The sequence below is a fragment of the Haliotis rubra genome, unplaced genomic scaffold (assembly GCF_003918875.1).
Source record: "Haliotis rubra isolate DU_JTF1 unplaced genomic scaffold, ASM391887v1 Scf262, whole genome shotgun sequence".
NCBI classification, from domain to species: Eukaryota; Metazoa; Mollusca; class Gastropoda; order Lepetellida; family Haliotidae; genus Haliotis; species Haliotis rubra.
The window spans coordinates 871938-893653 of record NW_025766692.1 but is presented as its reverse complement, the minus strand read 5'-3'; the positions used below and the strand labels follow the sequence as shown (position 1 = coordinate 893653).

Below are 21716 nucleotides of genomic sequence, written 5' to 3'. Positions count from 1 at the left end.
TCAAGCTGGCTGAGAGGCAGTATGGTAGCCTAGTGATTAAAGCATTTGCTCGTCATGCCAAAGACCCAGGTTCGAATCCCCACATTGGTACAATGTGTGAAGGCCATTTCTGGTGTCCTATGCTGTGATACTGTTGGACAATTGCTAAAAGCAGCGTAAAGCCCAACTCACTCATTCACTCACTCACTCGAGCTGGCTGATGTAAGGTTCGTTTGATCTGGATGAAGTATTACTAACTCTTAGTCTTACCCTAGTGGCCACTGGACTAGTTTTATATTTAGCACTAAGATCTTTTATGAACCCTGCCCCAAGCTCAATGACTTGTCGTGTCATCGAACAATAAAGTCAGCCACTGATTTTCCTGGGTAAGACACTGCTACACTATGGAGACCACCATGATGTTGCTGAAATTGAGCTAAATGTCATTAACTGTACACAGTTTGCACCGATTCCACCTCCCTACTTAGTCGTTCTGACACTGCATCTCTCCAGATGCCGCCACTGTAGTGCAACACATTTAGCTTTTTGTTTTCAATTCCTTCGTGGAGGTGACATTAAATGATTATTTTCCTCTTTTTTGTGTGTGTGCTTAGCAACTGGCAAGCGTAAACTGCCGTTGGAAGGTACATATGCTTATGTTACTTAGCATGTTGCTTGTTGACCCCTCTTTAAGACACTCAAACCTCCTCGGGGATAGAGACAGCTCACAGCTAATGTTTAATGGACATGTAGATCTAACCCAGAACCTAACTCTAACTCATTTCTCATTTGCTGTAATCACATCTCTGTCTCTTCAAGATAATGTTAAAAGAAACATGGCCATTTTCGAAAAGTAATTTGCAAATATTACAAAGGGTTGTAATTCATCTGATCAATAAACGAACGTGTTATAGATGAGGAATTGACATCATATTCAGGTTTGTATAATCTCCTGAGGCATGTCCACAATACTAACATAACAAAATATTACTGCATCTTGCGTACAGTTATATGATCCTTTCTAACCATTTGATTCCATATTTGCACAGCAGTGCTGATTTTCACATGCATTCATATATCGCTAACCTTCAGAGATGAAACAGTTGCTTGCCTCAAATACATGACACCTGACATTTAAAACATTGCTGCCAATGTAAAGAAAATAACACATATCGATCAAAATAGAAATGTGTATTCACAAAATGAGTTGATGAAGAAGTCATTTGTCATTAGTGATGTTGAACAGAACATATTTTGAAACAAAACCTTATCCAAAACATTTTGTCATGTTTTCTCTGTCAAACAGAGTCCAGTTTCTCGCAATTCTAATTCAGTTTAATTTGTAATCTTGATCAAATGTAGCAAGTAATAGCAAATGTGACTTGGTTTTCTTGAAGACACATCAGATAACATGTACTTCAAGTGTCTTACCAGTTTTCCTCCTTGCAACCTCAGAAAGGTGACAATGTAGGGATTATAGGTTAAAATAGGTTCCCTTCATCGCAGGATAGACGTAAGAGGTGGCCAGATGTGTACCCAGTCAGACTTACTGTCATCATCTTGGCGGCATGGATCGTTGTCACAGTGTCAATCACTGGATTGTCTGATCCAGACTTGATTATATAGAGGCAGCCAACTTATTGCTGGAATATTGGTGAAAGCGGTGTTTAACAGAAAACAAACACCTGAAAGAAATTTTTTATCTTTCAAGCAGATTTTTATTGAAACATTTCTTGAGTAGGTTTGAGTGACTTTGTACTCTGTATTTAACCAACTTCCCTTGCATGGTAGATAGAAGTCGCACTCACACATTGGACAAAAGTCTACACTTGTTTATTCATCCTTATCTGCTTTCTGTGATAGATCAGGGTAGAAGAAATAATGAATTCAGCAGAATGAAACAACGAAATAACGCTGAGATATTCAACATGATAATCTGCCCAAAACATTTCATGTCAAACACATTATGAAAAATTGTTTTTCATGTGTACGTCTTTTTGTATCAATAATTGACATAGTATAGTACTTTTCCATCAATCTTTTACATAGATGATTGTCTTAAGTACTGTTGTATCAAAGACTGCATTCAGTAAAGTATTTGTACAAGTTATAGAAAATAAGTGGAGTATACTAATACTTTTGTCCAATGTCTGATGCAGATGGTGATGGTCTGTGATGCACCTTGTGTTTAGAAGTAGTTGCAAGCTTGCAGATAGTGCTACTTGTTGCTGTTCTGTGTGGATACTGTCTACAGCCAGCATACAGAGCACACACAGATTGTACAGAAAACATATGTATGATTGTATTTCAGTTCAATACAACTGGACAATAAAGAGCAGAAATATGCCTCATATCACATTGTTATGATAACCCATATGCAGCACCACATATAATGGGATATAAGTATTATCACATGGTCATTTAGAGTGTATTCTTGTGATTGCGTCTCAATATTTATAATTAACAGCTTGTATTTAGCATAGCACTATATCATACTGTATTTTGGAACTGTTGCCAGGTTGTATTCTTGGCGTTGTACTTGGTATTCTTGGTACAGTGTTGGAGAGTTTGTTTCTGTTTGCCCAAATAATATAACATGTCAATCAATTATGCATAAACATCTTGTTCTTAAATGTTTTAATGTGATGGTGAAATATAAATCCTGACTTTAATAGAAAGCAGTACTGATGTGACACATGTCTTTGTGTTTATGTGTCCCTTGTGTCTGTGGATGGGGTGTGTGGTGGGGGAACACAGTTAGCCAGGTGTTAAATGCTCCGCAATTTGCTGTGAAGAGTTAAATGCCTTGGGCACTCCAGAAACTACCAATGTTGGTTCTAATCCCCGTTTGAACGATTTTGTCTCAAGGTTTTTGATTTTGACATATTTATTCAAGAGAATGGATTGGGTACAAGTTATTCCAACTTAGTGAAACCTTCTCCTATTTACAGTGGTTACATGCAAAAGTGAAACAAACTATATGTACAGGGAAAGAAAGATATATACAAAAGGAGAATAAGACATTTAAAATAAAGTAATACAATGAATACATGAATTATTTGGATCATTAACATAAAGGATTTTCAGACCTATACACAATCTCATTGGTTTTGCTAAAGTGGAAAACGTCCAAGACTTGCATCATTTCAAGCTTCTCTCCCACCTGCAAAACGCCATTGAACAAACTCACTTGCCCTCAAGTTTCCCACCTTCAAAACACCATTGAACAAACTCACTTGCCCTCAAGTTTCCCACCTTCAAAACACCATTGAACAAACTCACTTGCCCTCATGTTTTGCACCTTCAAAACACCATTGAACAAACTCACTTGCCCTCAAGTTTCCCACCTTCAAAACACCATTGAACAAACTCACTTGCCCTCATGTTTTGCATCTTCAAAACACCATTGAACAAACTCACTTGCCCTCATGTTTCCCACCTTCAAAACACCATTGAACAAACTCACTTGCCCTCATGTTTTGCATCTTCAAAACACCATTGAACAAACTCACTTGCCCTCAAGTTCTTTCTTCCAGCTCACTGAAGCATTGATCATCATCTCAAACATAGAAGTTCAGTTACCAAACTTAATAAAATGTGTAGAACTCAATGTGAAATGTTGCTGTTAGTAACATATGTATAGCATAGTGATAAGCAAAGAGTAATCTCTTGGTAATCAATAACAAGGTTGGCGCTTTAGTTGCTCTTGTCAGATTTACAAGATTCAACCGTCTTACTTTATGTATGAAATGCAATCATGAGACTAGTTCCTGTAATTAAAGTTCATTAAAGCATTAACTACAAAATTATTCAATACATCAGCTACTGTCAAATATTAATTGTTACTTGAGACCAAAAGTAAAACGAAGTCTTTACGTCCTGGAATAGCCATGGTGGCATAGTGTTTCACTGATGAAATATTCAAGCCTTTTGCCACCTGAGCTGTTGCTTCTGTCATGCAAGACAAGACTGAAGAGAAAATGTGTAACTAAAATACCTTTCTGAGGCTCTATGTTCAGACCTGTCTTGAGTTTCCTGCAATTTATAATTCGAGGTGTCTTCTGTATCATTTAACCATGCTCCCTGTCAATAGTAGAGAAATCTAAAGGATAGGTTTTCAGTCTTGATTTCATTTATAAAGGTATTTAGTAATAGTCACTGGATCAGAATGAACAGTTAAGTCACAACCTTGGATCATGGCCAAATAACGTATTAAAGAAAATCTGCTAATAATATATTTTTATGATGGTGAAACTTTTGATAAAAATACATGTGAGACTGGAACAATAATGTATTTCCACATGCCTGACAACCTTTCATTTTTAAAGGAAGAAATGATAGAATTCTTTTATCATTTTTGTTGTTACTGATCACTCTCGGTATAAAGAAAATCCAGAAAGGCCAGATATTAGGTCAGGAGGGCCAAATGTCAAACTACTGGGACGTTATTTGTCATATGATTCATTATATCATATCAAATTAATCACATATTTTTCAATAATATGGATATGAATATGATTACTGCGTTCAAAAAAGATTCACCAGTGAAGAAATCCAATATTTTATTTATGATTTTAATAATGTTATTTCTCAAAAGACACCATTGTAATGTAACATGTAATTATTTATGTGGCAACTCACTTGGAATTGGTAAATAATATCCACCATGTTCAAAGACATCTGTATTGATTTTGGTATAAATCAAATGTAAGAGACAACTGTCTGTATATTTTATTAATGATTCCTACTGATGGCTGGGAGATGACTCCCGGGCTCGTTGATTGATTGGTTTCAGTGCTAGAGTGTCTTCCGTATTTGGTAGGGTACACCAAACATTCAGGCCTCACATGAACATCTTCTATCCTTGGTGGGGCGGTGGGGTAGCCTAATGGTTAAAGCGTTGGCTCGTCACGCCGAAGACCCGGGTTCGAATCCCCACATTGGCACAATGTGTGAAGCCCATTTCTGGTGTCCCCAGCCATGATGTTGCTGGAATATTGCTAAAAGTGGCGTTAAACCAAACTCAGTCAGTCTATCCTTGGTGTTGAACATATTATGGGTGAGTGAGTGAGTTTGGTTTTATGTCGCTTTTAGCAATATTCCTGCAATATCATGGCAGAGGACACCAGAAATGGGCTTCACAAATTGTACCCATTTGGGGAATTGAACCTGGGTCTTCGGCGTGACGAGCGAGCGCATAACTACAAGGCTACCCCACCACCCCTGAACATATTATGATTAATGATTTCTCCTGATGGCTGGGAGATGACTCCCGGACTTGCTGATTGATTGCTTTCAATGGTAGGATGTCTTCCATATTTGGTAGGGTACACCAAACATTCAGGCCTCACATGAACATCCTCTGTCCTCAGTGTTGAACATATTATGAGCTAATCTTTTCACGAGTTAGGCTATAGGTGTAGCTATGCTTAGAAATAGAAATAGAAATATCTAAACTGAAAAGCATTGTTTTTAAGTGACTAAATGCAAATGTGTATGTTGACCAAAATGAATTTGCTAAACAATATTAATAAAAAGAAAAACATTTTATTTTATTTTTTTATTTTTTATTTTGGGATCTATTTGACTCATGGATTCTTTAAAGAAGGGACAGAACTCATTCTCTGCTCAAAATCCCCTTTATATTGTATACAATATGTCACACTCCAAAACAAGATTATCTGTGAACCAAAGTTTGTGAAAGTTGATAAAAACAAAAGTAATTGTACACAATAGTTTCTATGCCTGGGCCTAGATTTTCGAAGCTCTCTCAGGGCTAAGATCGTCGTAAGTTAATGTTAATGTATGGCACTTACGACCATCTTAACACCAGGAGAGCTTCGAAAATCTGGGTCCAGGAAAGCAGTTAAATGCGATAAACTGTATATTTACACACAAAAATAATGTATTATACAGTGTTCACGAATAGTTTTTCAAAGTCACAGGACATTGGGTCCTGTAAGTTTCAGATGTCTGTCTGACCCATTGAAAATGCACAGGACCCATGGAATAAAATTATACACACATTTCAGATTTAATATTTCTTATAATTGACATTGCTGTTTATAAATCTTATGTTTGTTAATAATTTCAAACAAGTGTCTCATGTCACATAAAACAACTTCAGTCAAAGTCATTGTGAAATATACAGTCAGACACTGGGGCTGGCGGGTTGTAGACTTCTGTCTGACCGTTGGCGAATCTGCCGGATTTGTCAGAGGGTAAGACGCTATTCGTGAACACTGTATTATATTGCTGGAATATTTCTAAAATGCTGTTAAAAGCAGCTTAAAACCTCACTCCCTCACCCACCCTTTAGAGGCCGAAGTATACGGTATATGAACAGTGGATGATGATAAAGAAAAGAAGTCATGTGACATTTCCACCATGTCGTCATTAATGTGTATCAGAAGCATGGCATTGATTTCTCATTTGGAAGAAAACAGAAAGCCCAAGTAGATTCTGAAGATGCTGAATGAAATATCATGTATCTACATCATTAATAATTACGGGTAATTGCAATGATTTATTATGGCTTTCAGGTTTCTTTTGATCTTTTTTAATACAAATCAACTCGTCAGTATATTACAGATTCAAGAAAAGTGTCAAAAGAGTAGGAAAATGAAATAAAGTGATATCTTAGCCCATTTAATGAAGTGAAATGTTTTATCATGAAAACACTTTTCTGGATAATGATATTAGTTTGGTTTACTGTTATGTTAATCTGTGTTGGTCTGTCTCCAAGACCCAAGAAAATAAAATAATAAATGAATTTAACCTAACTCTGGAATGATTGTTTGAAATTCAGCCTTACTGGATTTTATTTTGTTCATAATTGTTTTATAAAACCATATTTTACATGTCTCTACTTGAATCTCAAGGCAAGTGCTGTTTTGGTATGTAGTCTTTGAGTACTAATGATGGGAACACGAAAAACATTAAATGCAGCATCAACCACAAATCACTTTCCACCAAGATCCATATTTTACATGTCTTTACTTGAATCTCAAGGCAAGTGCTGTTTTGGTATGTAGCCTTTGAGTACTAATGATGGCAACACGAACCCAGACAACTGATGAATGCAGCCTGCCATGTAGGCACCACAGACACTTTAGTCTATACCTCATTACCGTTTCCTTCCAGTAACCATGATAATGATGTTCAGTTCTTCACCTGTCATTATGATGCCCACTCGTCATGATACATCGCTTTAGCAATTGTTTTGTCTTTTCATTTTTCCAAGGTGATTATGCCCTGCCAGCGACAGGTACAAGTTTGCTAACAGTAGAATGGCTTTGCAAATAGCAGAAGCTTGTAGGATCTTACCCTCATAAGCAGACTCTCTTTAAATATAACGCATTTTGTTAACTCGAGTTAAGTAATGACATTTTCACCAAGAAATGAAATACTTATGAAGTGGGTTTTATGATGCTTCAGACTTTATGAACACACATTTTATATAATCATGCTAATCAATTCCCAGCAATACTAACAATTATAAGTCGCATAATTTAAAGAGTGTTTTTAACCTAAAACATTGCAATATTTCACTCACTTGAAATATATATTGTTGAGCACTGTTTAAGCACTTAAATCTTGAGACGAGTGATTCCAGTAACTCTAACTAATATTTTGTGTACTTACTATACAGATGAATTGTAACTGTACAGTAAATCTGATCAAATGTTATTGACAGTACTATTTGTAAATGTATTTCAGTAATGTTTTCTTAATGTTTGTGTGTCTTTTGCTGTGTCGGTGTAATCATGCATATGCTTAAACTGAAATATATCCGCATTCAACTGTATTATATTTTCTTTTAAGTCCTTTGTTTTAATTTGGACTGATGTTCTTTTGTGTGAAGGCGAAGTTATTGGCCATATGGGTTGATTTTTTTTTTTTTTCATTTTGATATAGCCTTTTTTACAACATGAATAAATGTATGTTGTTTTATTGAGAAATTCTATGTCCATAGGTCATGTTTTGTTTAAAAATTGCCATATATGGATGAAAGTTTTTTGGAAACAGTAGGACCACTTGGAGTGGAAACAATACAGTATGTCTGTACAGTATTGTAACAGTAACATACAGAATGTCTCTCATGTAATCACTTGAATTCCATGTTTTGTAAATTTAGGACCCTTGTGTTATATTTATGATCCAAATCTTCAGTAGTATGATAGCAACTATGCCAGAATAATCAGGTGAGCTACAGCGAGGCATGCTCTGAAAATATTGTGAGAAATGTCTTTTTAAAATCCTGTGTAAATAAAGTCCAAGGAACAAATTACCAAACTGTAAGTTACCTTTGCAATACAGAAGCCAGGAAGGATGTTCATCAGGTGTCTATTTCCTCCGTTATAGGTACTGCTAGGAAGGGCATGAGTGCTGCAGCCCCGAGTCCCGACGATGGTGAGACGCCCACCAAATCCCGACTGGAGGCTATACCAGCGCCACCTACCAACACAAAGCTTGTCCTGTCTGGGGGAGAAGGCTATGTTGACTTTAGAATTGGTAAGTAGTCATCGTGTTAGAGGTTTGAAACATCAAAGTATTAATTAGGGAACAGTTTTGGCATCAGCAGTCTGAGCTTGGAAGGTTTAGAACAACAGTGACATTAACTAAAGGGGCTGAAAGCAGTTCGTTTAAGGAAGTTTGCCAACTAAGCTGAAACACAGTGTCTGTTATTTTCAACGACAAAACTGATGAAGCTTGTTTTAATCTAAAAAAACATCACTTCTTTCTTTGAGCAGATTACTTTTATAGCTAGATCCATGTTGGTTGTCCCATAGATTGTTGGCATAGAGGTGTTAGACATTGGCTATTTATTCTGTCTCTTCTCTACACAGGTTGTGATGATGATGATGATGATGAATTTGTAATATAGATGTTATATATTGACTACTCACTCCCTGTTCCCTATACAGGTGATGGTGATGATGATGATGATGATGATGATGATGAACTTGTAATATAGGTGTTATATATTGACTACTCACTCCCTGTTCCCTACACAGGTGATGGTGATGATGATGATGATGATGATGAACTTGTAATATAGGTGTTATATATTGACTACTCACTCCCTGTTCCCTACACAGGTGATGGTGGTGATGATGATGATGATGATGATGATGATGATGATGATGATGAACTTGTAATATAGGTGTTATATAATGACTACTCACTCCCTGTTCCCTACACAGGTGATGGTGGTTATGTTGTTGATGATGATGATGATGATGATGATGATGATGATGATGATGTAGGTGTTGTATTTTGAATGCTCCACTCTCTTCTCTCCACAGGTGATGGTGATGATGATGAGCTTGTGATAGAGACTGAGGAGGAGAAGAAGTCTCAACTGAACAAAGTAGACAGGAGTCATCTTATAGTCTGGCAGGTCACACAGGAGTAGCCCCCAAACAGAGCTCTTCACAGCAGCCAGCCAATCAGAGCTCATCGCAACAGCCAGACAGTTTGAGAACATCGCTACTCTCAGTTAGCTTGCTTTTTGCCCAACTACACAGCGAATCAGGATACTTTGTCCACCTGAGGTTGACCACATATTCAACATAACTTTAGCACGGATTCATAAAAAACAAAGGTTCTTCATGAAATGAAGGTTGAATTCTTAAGAAATATGTACCAAATCAAAGAAATTTTTGAAATCTTCAAGAAGTGGTTCCATTTGTGATGATATTGAAGTATGTATTGTAAAATCTATGGTTACATGAGCACTCATGTATGTAAATACTCAGAACCATATCCTGAAGTTGCTGACAGTTCCATTGGGCATAGCTGAAAGCCGCCTCCATTCTGCAGACCTCAATGCTTCAGTGCCACAGAGGCTCCCAATGGTGCTCTGTTGGGAGGCTTCCACTTCCATAGGATGAAGGACAATCAGACCAACTGCCATATTGGCAGTCCTCCATTCGAACAATGACAGATCTTGCACTTCATGGTGACAGCGATCCTCAATGGGAGATGGCTTCACGATGAGCATGCTGGAAAATGAGAGTGATTCATGATGTGTGCTTCATGATGACGGTGCTGTATGACAGCACGTCTTGATGAGTGCTTCAAGATGACAGTTCTGTATGTCAGCACATCTTCATGAGTGCTTCATGATGACAGTGCCATAATGAATGCTTTATGATGACAGCTTCATGATGACAGCATCATAATGAGTGCTTCATGATGACAGTTCTGTAGTGCTTCATGATGACAGTTCTGTATGATGACATGCACTTTATGGTGACAGCACCAAGATGAATGCTTCATGATAACAGCATCATAATGAGTGCTTCATGATGACAGTGATGTATGACAGCACCATAATGAGTGCTTCATGATGACAGTGCCATGATGAATGCTTCATGATAACAGCATCATAATGTGTGCTTCATGATGACAGTTCTGTATGATGACAGCACCATGGTGACAGTGATGTATGACAGCACCATAATGACTGCTTCATGATGACAGCATTTCATGGTCACTGTGCTGTAAAATGACAGCACTTCTTGATGAGTGCTTCATGATATCAGAACTTCATGAATTACTACCCACTAGTAATTACAACTGCTTTCAGTTGAACCATACATTGGCTTCTGAATGACCTTATCAGAAGGGCCAACATAATACTTGCTCCCTTGTGACCAGCAAACTGAAAAATCTGAACTCTGTGAATATAACATTATAATATACTACCGTCAAACTGGAAATTGTATGTACTACAAACCATTATGTTTGAAACCTTTAGGTTTGCTGGTTATTGCCAAATTGTATAAATGTTAGTCACTTTGCAAGTCTCTGCGCCAACTGATCAGAGGGGGATGTCATCATTATCTAAGCATGATGAATGTATCATAGTCTGTGCAGTGTATCACAGCCGTCTCACGTCTACGCAAATTACTCATGCGATATTCTGTATTATAAATGTCATAACATGCTTACTGTTCCAGCCTGACTTTAATATCACTTGGAATATACATTTCAGCCGAATGCAAAGTATATTTTTGTATACTAATCAAAATTAACCCCAAGGAGGAATACTAGCAATGTAAAGGACACCGAAGCCTGTGTTTGAGTGTCATCTCCTGTCTGTGAACGCTGGTGTATCATGTACATTTCATCAATCTTGTATATATGTTATGTTTATGTTCAGCCCACTGTGGATATATAGGATATATATCTATAAGCCACCACTGTGGATATAAAGGATATATATCTATAAGCAATGTCGACCTGCTTCCTCTGCAGCAAGGGGGACTGACGAGAATGTTCAGACAGTTTGAACATTGTATTGCACCTCTGTTGTTGCTTCGTAGTAATAATTTGTGGATAAGATGTTGACTGCTTTCTGCTACAAGACGGTGGTTATTGCATTATTACGGATAAAATGTCCATTTTATACAGCAGGCATGCATATAAGCAAAATGTGATGTTTCCCAGTGCTGTGTTTTCCCATATCTCTATTCCTTGCTCCTTTCCCTTGTATTCCCCTTTCTCTATCCCATGTCCCCACTCTCCACCTTCCCCGACCCGGGTTCGATTCTCCACATGGGTACAATGTGCGAAGCCCATTTCTGGTGTCCCTTGCCATGATATTGCTGGAATATTGCTAAGAGTGAGGTAAAACCATACTCACTCACTCACTCCCCCCCCCCACCACCTGGACAAACTACCAATAGTCTCCCCTCCCAACCCCTTACCCACACTCAACCTGCTTCTACTATCTATCCATAGGAGCGGGTGTTTTCCGCTCCCATTATACCCAGCCTCTACCATCTAGCATTAAGACTTGATGTTGGTTGTGCCCATGAGAATCAAATGAGTCTTTCCATTAGAAGTGGCGAAAGGTGGATAGCATAGTGATTGGTGTGTCTGCTTGTAAACACCACATGCTCTCATTCGAATCACTACATGTGGGGTAGCCTACTGGTTAAAGCCAAAGAACCGGGTTCGATTCACCAGATGGGTACAATGTGTGAAGCCAATTTCGCTCACCTACATGGTTACAACCTTGGATATCCACACACTTATTACATATGCTGTCAGTAATAATTTTTGAAGACAAGAACTTCCATGGGATGGCTTTCTAGTATTGACGTTCATTGGTATGCTGACATACTAAAACATCATTCTTAGTGCCAATGATATGCTGAAAGGCCTACTCGTCCAGATCTAAGACACAATTCGCAATTTGAAGAATTATAGCAAAAATCTATAAAAATTACTCCTGTGACTCTATCTCAGAGCGAAATAGATGGACTGACTATCTGGTGTAATACCTAGGGTACATTCAACATCAAGTAAGTGTTAGACAATCCCAGCGTGTGAAGGCTGTCATACTGACCAAATCCTTTCTCGGATTCCTCAGCAACCTTGACACAAGAGAATGTTCCTTTGCATTTCCAGTGCTATTTACCCTGTTGTATTTGCTATATTTATTTCCCCCTTGTGGACCGTCCCCATGGTTCCTGCCCACCTAGTCTAGAACCATCTTGCACCTGTATGTATGATATATGCCTTGTGAATACTGCAGCACTGGTTCTGGTGATATCATCAACTGACAACTATCAGCGATCAGATCAGTGTTGAAAACATTACCTGCACTTCGATGGTCTGTTCCCAGACCAAAGCTGATCTTGACAAGATTCTATTTTATTATTCATGAATTTCGCCATAATTGTCCACGCTGGACTTTTTAAGTAAGGTATTTTATGCTGCATGCAGATGTGCCCTGTCTGTCACTGTGGGCTTATAGTGGAGGGTTTGTAGACTTCTAGAATATATCTCAATATGCGACATCTTCACAGGTCAGGTGTAGACATGGCAGTATTTCTCCAACTACCTCCAATCTTGAATTGATTTTGGTCAAGGAAATCTTGTTTCCAAGGGGCAGTGGGGTAGCCTAGTGGTTAAAGCGTTCGCTCGTCATGCCGAAGACCCCTGTTCAATTCCCCACATGGGTACAATTTGTGGAGCCCATTTCTGGTGTCCCCCACCTTGATAATAGTGCTGAAATATTGATAAGATCAGCATAAAACTAAACTCACTCACTCACCCATTGTGTCTAAGCATTCAATCATGTAATATTCTTGACAACTGTTAACTTCTTTCAATATTAATACATCATAGTGATAATTATAGTTTGGTATAAGTTCTGGATTGTCTTTAATGATGATGCAGCATATGAAATCATTAGCTGCTGAGTTTTAGTTAAAATGCTTCCTGTACATTTTCTAAAGAATGTCATTGATGAATAGTTTCTTTATATCTTTTCCGAATAACAGATTCTGATGCTTCTCTCACAAATAATGTTGATACAATTGTTGTAAATTGGTAAATATTTTGTTCTTTCCCTGACCTGTGAAGATGAAAGTTTGGCCAATACTCATGTATTAATGAACAAGTTGTGAGGCAGGTTCTCCCAAGTATAAAGGGATATTTATAATAGTAATAGTGGCATAGTTTCCTCAAAATATGATGAAAGTAACATCAAAATATTTATATGGTTTTAAGATCATATATAGACAAAAAAAAAACTGGTGATGATGCTAGACAGTAACTTGTTACATGTTGAAGCTCATTCAGTTCTTCCTGGACAGTATCACCGATTCCGCAACCTTTTTCTCCGTTAGAGCAGCATCAGCTTCAGTGAAGGCTTGGCATGCAAATGATGGCTATTTGTCCCAAATTGTTCAATATGTACACCAGGAAAAATGTCCAGATTTTCTTGTGATCCAGCGACTTTGTCTGCCTAACCAGGAGGTGAAGACGATTAGCCAATTTAGTGCAATATTGCTCTACCTCTTTGGAACTTTCAACATCCACATTGCTTACAGTTGTCAAGTGTTCAGCATACTTGAGACCAGCTCTCATTGTGTGAAAATATCCATGCTGGATCTGTAACCATTATGTTTAAGCTTTGATTTTTTACTTTCTTTTCTTCCTGAAATAATTATGATTATTGATCATTATTTGCTTCTGACAAGTGTGAAATACCTTTCCTAACCTTTAGTGTGTCTATATTTGGAATTTTAGCAGTTATCATGCAACCTGTTTTATTCAAATCTTTTACCAGTTTGGAAAACTAATTTTAATGATTTAACTCAGCCATTTTAGTTTGAGTCCAACTTTGTATGACAATGTGTGTGTGTTAAAAGATCCATACTCTGATCAGGTCTTTTGTAAATGATACATTTCTGTGACATTTCAACAAGTAGACGGTTTCTGATTTCAAAGTATACTGTGCTGATGCAATGCCAAGTCATCTTCGATGGAACTTTGCACAATTGTCGGTTACCATAGCAATCATATAAATGGAATAACAGAATAAATGTATATTTAAGTGGCTGCACTGTACTATCTGAGCCGAATGGGGTCTGTATGAAATTATCTATCAGTCAGTGGTTAATAAAGCAGCATTCTCTGTTTAACTTGTTTGTTTGTTGTTATTGATATTTATGAATGATGAAACTAGTAATGTATTTGGTTTTAAAAATTGATTTAAGTCAATTTATTTGATTTGTTTTCAGGTTTGTTTGTTGTTTAACCCCACGCTCTGCAATGTTCCGGTAATATGATGCATATCATTGTAACAGTCTGTAAAAATCAAGTCAGAACCTCAGTGAACCATGAACATCAATTCAGTGATTGCCACCATGCATCAACCAGCAATCTGGCACAATTGACACAAGTAGCCTAATGGTGACTTGGACCAGTGGGTTCATCAACCAATGCAAGCCTGGTCCCCACCGTGATGTTGCTGGAATATTGCTAAAAGCATCGCTCACTCACTTTCTCTAAAGTGACACATAAAGATCTGTTTTAGAATTGGTCTTCAGCAACCCATGCTTGTTGTAACAGGCGACTAAAGGGTGGTCAGACTCGCTGACTTGGCTGACACACGTCATTGTATCCCAGTTGCGTAGATCGATGCTCATGCTGTTGATCACTGGATTGTTTTGTCCAGACAAGATTGTTTACAGACAACCGCCATATACTAGTAGCTGGAATATTGCTGAGTGCAGTGTTGAACAACAAACAAACCAAAATCTTTTTAAAGCACAGGTTGCTGAAGACCAGTTCTAACCTGGATCTTCACTGGTTTTGTGTTCTGGTACACAAAAGTCATATTGTACATATTTTTATTCTTGAAGCATGAAAATTGATGCTTCATCATTCACAGGGTGTGCCTGATACACATAACGGTCCAGAACAACAACCACCTCCACGGTAGTGGTGTCCGCCGAGAGCGGAAGGTCGCAGGTTCGATCCCCTCGACCGCGCCATACCAAAAGACATTAAAATATGGTACTTGTTGGTCCCTGCCTGGCGCTTAGCATTAATGGGTACAACAAGGACTGGTCGGCTCGGAGTCAGTATAATGTGTCTGAGTGGGGTATTCATGCTTCACTGCGGCATGGTATCTCAGTGGGCTAGCACTATAAAACCAGCTTAAGTCTGGGCTAGTACAAGCAGCCGCACATACACATACACACACATGTCGTCATATGAGCGAAATATTCTCAAGAACCAGGATAAACCCAATTTCACCTCACCTCACCTCACCTCCAGAACAACAACTGTCTGAAATTAGACTACACACAATTCATCATAAACATTTCACAATAGTATGCTTAATCTTGGAATGAATTAAGAACTAGAATATACACTACTAGTGAGTAAATAGGGTAAATATTGCCAAATATCAATGTACTGTATCTGGAAGTCTCAAATGAGTGATTTTTTGTGACCGTCCCACCAATATGTTGTATACTTTCTACAAAGCATCATTATGCACAAGATGTAGACCCATACCCAATACCTGGTTCTACACTATATAATAGGCACAGATATCACACAGCATAGTACAATATATTATGTGACTTCACTCCACACCAATTAACACTTGCCAGGCACTTCATACTAAACAAATACACCACATTTTAAGGGCTGCATTCAATGCCTGCAGCCAGGATGTCATTGTGTTGGGTACTATCTCGGTTTCCACGAAACTCTTTTGCAACTGAAATCGAAATCTTGTGCCATTACATTTTACAGCACAGTCAAGGTGTCATGTAAGCATGTTCATTTAATAAACTTTCAGGATCTGGATCCGCCTATGCCTGAGATTGGTTTGGTTTGGTTATTGTTTAACGCCGCACTCAGCAATATTCCAGCTATATGGCGGCGGTCTGTAAATAATCGAGTCTGGACCAGACAATCCAGAGATCAACAGCATGAGCATCGATCTAATTGGTATACGATGACATGTGTCAACCAAGTCACTGAGCCTGACCACCCGATCCCGTTAGTCGCCTCTTACGACAAGCATGATTGCTGAAGATCATTTCTAACCCAGATCTTCACGGCTAGTGTCACGTACGAACAGCATTGTAGGTAATGTAACCAGTTACAAGGGCTACCCACGTCCAATTCAAACGGCGACGTAATGTGCGACAAATGTTCACCGGCATCCTCCGAAACAGCATCTCTGGAAAGACGAAGGATACCTGGTCAGACGACCGGAACGGCCTTCGTGTCTCCGAGATTCAAGGACGAGTTAAGATGTATGCTGCATCGACTGGACAGACAGATGTTCCGACTTCCCATGAACGTCTTGCTTATAGGACCCCTGAAGATCCGGGTTAGAATTGTGTCTGAGCAACCCATGCTTGTAAGAGGCGACTAATGGGATCGGGTGGTGAGACACGCTGACTTGGTTGACACAGGGCATCGTATCCCAATTAGATCGATGCTCATGCTGTTGATCACTGGATTGTCTCGATTATTTACAGATCGCCGCCATATAGCTGGAATATTGCTGAGTGTGGCGTTAAACAACAAACAATCAACAATCCAAGAAGTATATTTCAGTTGGGTTCACACTTGGCATTAATGAAGAGAGATGGGGTTTTAACTTCTACCGCTGTTCGGCAGCAGAAGAATAAAGATGCTTAATTTAACACGTGCTTACGTAGGGAGTCCCTCGAGCAGGTAAGCACCTTAAATGTGGCCTTCTGGGTGTTTGGTGGGATTTCTGCAATCCCCACTCCAGCTTCAAACAAGGGATTGCCGTCGTCCTTGCCTTCAGCGGGAGAACTGGAAGGAACAGGCAAACATGACCATTATGTCGTGCCATCAGAACTCCGTGGCACTGGTTTTATTTTTCTTCTCAGACTTCTACTTCATAATGTTTGTACGTTTGTTTTTAACGGCGCACTCAGCAATATACCAGCTGTATGTAAATAATCGAATCTGGACCAGACAATCCAGTGATCAACATCATGAGCAACTGTATACGTAACTTTGATACAATGACATGTGTCAACCAAATCAGCGAGTCTGACTACCCGATCCGAATGGCTTTACGCCGCTTTTAGTGATATTAAAACAATATCACGACAGGGGATACAAGGAATGATCTTCACACAATGTACCCATGTGGTTAATCCAACCCGGGTCTTCAGCGTGACGAGCGAACGCTTTATCCACTCGGCTACCCCACCACCCCGAATTAAGCATGAAGGTTATGGCATTCTTGGGGGCTTGCGGTGGTTTGGGGGTAGTATGACTAAATATACTTAACAGCAAAAGAAACGCAAGTTTAAAAAAAGAAGAAATCTCATGAAAGTAAGCGCTCATGTTTATGGAACGTTCATGGTAAAGTGACGTAATGATCCCAGATGAGATGATGTCATGCAATTTGACGTCCATACGAAACAGTCACACAAACACACCCACAGTGCAAAACCATAACTTTGGCACGTGCATCGACGGTTCTGGATGGAAAATATGCATTTCACTCTGAGGTATCCTTTATAAAAGTTTGTGTCAAAAAACAGTTAAGTATTGACGCTAGGAGGTGTACACGCCACACAAACGATGCCTTGACTAACGACTGAGCAGAGGGGAATGACCATTGGAAAGTTGCACGGAGGTAGCTCTGCAACCGCTGTAGCTTGACAATTGGACTGTCATCTTTCCACCATTACACGACTTGCTCAACATCATCAGCAAACCGGGGTTGCTGCTGATCGTCCCCGTACCAGACTCATGCGCAAGATCCGTTCATCCGGGTCACTCATCTAAGGAACCGAACTCAAGCAGCAACAGTAACAGCAGCCTTAGTTCATGGGTCAAGGGGAACAGACAGCGAGTGTCCAGCTGCTAGAAACTACTGCCAACGGCCATATGTGCAGCCAATTTTGACAGGTCAACAACGCCAGCGACGTTTACAGCCCTCACACAGCAAAGGTGTCGATGGATTATCTGGCTCAGAACAACTTTAATGTTCTTCCATGGCCGTCTCGTTCCCCGGATATGGCTCCCTTTGAACATTCTGGGACGGCATTGGACGCAGGATTGCTGCATGTAGACATCCACTCACACTTGCACAGTTGGAACAGAGATTGGTGTTTGGGTGGAACAACTCGCCTCAGGCATTCTTTCAGACTCCAGTGAACTCAATGAGGCGACGTTGCAGGGCCTGTGTGCAAGCTCAAGGTGGCTATGTGTGCTGCTACAGAGACTGTCACTTTTCGCGTTGAGAGGTATCTCCATTTGACGGACTGTCAAAATTTTGGTTGTCTTCTATTTAAAAACTTGACAGACTTGCGTTTCTTTTGCTGTTCAGTATATTTTATGATATAATACAATTATTCTCTGAATGTAACATGCAAAGAAGATGGGACGTTATCCGCCTGAAACATGAGGAATATGTCTCAAAGTTATCAGATAAAGGTTCATAAAAGTTTTAAAACGACATTTTATGAAGAAATATTCAATGACATTTATGTAATATGAACACAAAGAATGTGCTGCCAGGATCAATATTGTTCATATTAGTGGAATTTGAAACAGACAATCAGATCTAATTTGTTACTTTTTTCTGGGGCAGTGTTTCAGATGAATTTGATGCATAAAATATTTGAAACTCAATTCCGTGGTAGCAGACTGTTTTCATCTGTAATCCTAGATCCCTTTTAAATATATCAACAATACGTTCATTCCCAGTTAGTTTACACCTATACACAAGCAGATCCGACCTGGTGGTCGGTGGAGGGTGCCTGGAGTCATATGATACCCTTGCATATTATATCATCGGCTTAATCGCGACAAGATACTTTCCACATCCATTACAAATCTATGCTGAAATTGAGTGAGTGCTTTTTCGCAATATTCCAGCAATGTCACGCAGTGTGCGAAATAGTTTCCAGATTTTGCTAGCCAGTCGGGTTAGCTATGCTTGAAAGTTACTAGCCCACAAAATAATTCACTAGCCCCAAATTTGAATGTAGAAACTAAGCAAAAGATTACAAAAGGTAAAATACCATCAAAAACAAATTTAAAAATACATGTCTGAAATTATTTTTTTTATTCTCAACTAAGTCATCATTAAGCTGAAAATGTGATGAACATTTTTTATCAGACCATAATCTGGCATGATTTAAAGTGTATAATAACTTAACAAGTCGGAGAGCCTGAAATATTTACAAAATGACCCCATGGAACTTCACTAGCCACTCATGCCAGTGACTGTGGAGAATTAGTGGCCCGACTGAATTTGTACTTGCCACAGGCTAGCGGGCCAGTGGCTATTTCGCACACTGATGTCACGGCTGGGGACACCAGAAATTGGCTTCACACATTGTACGCATGTTGGGAATGGAACCCGGGTCTTCGGCGTGATGAGTGAACGCTTTAGGCTACCCCACCGCCCCTGTAGGCTAACAAGCCGCCGTGATGTTGCTGGAATACTGCTAAAAGCGGCGTAAAACCAAACTCAGTCAGTCTAGGCTAAAAGCTCGCTAGTACCATTATCATTACAATTATATCATGCACATGTGTTTATGAACCACTCTGAAATATTAATGGTACAAGGTGTTCACGAAAAGGTGTCCGTATCCTGCATCCCCACAAACCCGTGAAGATCCGGGTTAGAATTGATCCTCATCAACCCATGCTTGTCGTAAGAGGCGACTAACGGGATCGGGTGGTCAGGCTCGCTGACATGGTTGACACATGTCATCGGTTCCCAGTTGCGTATATCGATGCTCATGCTATTGATCACTGGATTGTCTGGTCCAGACTCGATTATTTACAGACCGCCGCCATATAGCTGGAATATTGCTGATTGCGGCATCAAACTAAACTCACTCACAAACACACGCGAAGGCTTGTCAGTTGTTCACCTGTGCAAGTCAAAATAGGGAATTGCATCGGAGATAAATTTTGTTAATGATGTCTCAGACTTGGAAATGTTTTCCAACGCATCTACCATAAAACGTTTTGAAAAGGATACTGAGACCTTGAAAGAAATCACGCAGGTGTGTGATATGTGGGTGCGCGTGCGCGTGCGCATCTTTGTAATCGCGATCCCACGCAGATATTCTGTTACCCATTCTAATTTGAAACGCCTAAACTTTAGGATACAAAGCTGTATTCGTAATAGATTTATGTAAGTCGGCTTATCGGTCTCCAGCCATGTTCTGGCATCGCCTATTGTTACATGACGTTATTACATTATAAAGTCACCTCATTCAGTTTGGTAAGAGGCGACTAACGGGATCGGGTGGTCAGGCTCGCTGATTTGGTTGACACATGTCATCGTATCCCAAATGCGTAAATCGATACTCTGTTATTCACTGGATTGTCTAGAATATTTATAGACAACCGCCATATAGCTGGAATATTGCTGCGGCGTAAAACTAAACTCACTCAGGTCAGATCGCTACGGAACCAAATACATATGTAAACGAGACGCGATCATCTTCTGTGACACTAAGCCACCAGGTGACGCTGTGAGCTGACAGACATCGTCACAGACCCAAATATACACACCAAGGCTTGGCTGCGGGGGTGGAAGTGACGTCAGAGACCCTGGTATTACCATTTAGTCTCCCAGAAAGCACTTATGAAGGGAAGACTTACAGAAGACGCCACTCCACCTCTCTGTAGGTTGCTAAGGCAAAGCTTAATTTGGAATGAAAAAGGAATCCGTTGCCCGTAGATTATTATGTATTTGGAACAAGGGCAATTTTAAGATAAACTCCAGACTCGAATGGACGTCAGAGAAGCCATCAATGGGTTGACGAACGTGTAGCCATACACCTTGGCCTTCCTTGTTGTCTATGGATACATGTAAACATATCTCACTATTGTCTATAGAGAATGCTATTAGTATACTCACTCACTCACTCAGCGAGTCTGGACAAGACGATCCAGTGGATAACATCATGAGCATCGATATGTGTAATTAGGATACGCCTCTGATCTGAACCACGTGTGCCTTAAATATATATACATGTATTTAGTTCACTCCATTTTCGACATCTCTGAATAAACCTGATTAATCTCTCATATGTCGTGAATACTCCCACAGCAATGGAATCAGTAACAGGCGATAAATGTTAACATAGTCGCACGGATCCAAACTGAAACATCATTTATGAGTTGACCACAGCAAATGTTGCTTGCCACGGGCTTCACGGCTGGATGATAATTTGGAGTACGACCACTACACCGTGCGACTGATACCTTTTAAACTACCTTGGTGCTCTAGCACCAGTTTCCTTTTTTCTTTTTGGTCAAGGCGTTGTCAAAGACATTTGACCGCCTCCGTGGTGTAGTGGTTAGAGCGTCCGCCCGGAGAGCGGAAGGTCGCGGGTTCGATCCCCGACCGCGTCATACCAAAAGACGTTAAAATATGGTACTTGTTGGTC

The 21716-nt window shown here is 39.5% G+C and overlaps 1 protein-coding gene across 1 annotated transcript in view; it reads left to right on the top strand.

The window, feature by feature from the left end:
* LOC124280217 (C-Jun-amino-terminal kinase-interacting protein 4-like) overlaps positions 1-14426 on the top strand; it is a 102506-nt gene extending 88080 nt beyond the window's left edge. The window contains 4 exon segments of the mRNA XM_046716113.1: positions 594-623; positions 894-917; positions 8344-8493; positions 9288-14426. Coding sequence (XP_046572069.1) covers positions 594-623; positions 894-917; positions 8344-8493; positions 9288-9397 — 314 coding nt within the window. The 3' untranslated portion in view covers positions 9398-14426.
* Positions 14427-21716: the final 7290 nt, after the last annotated feature.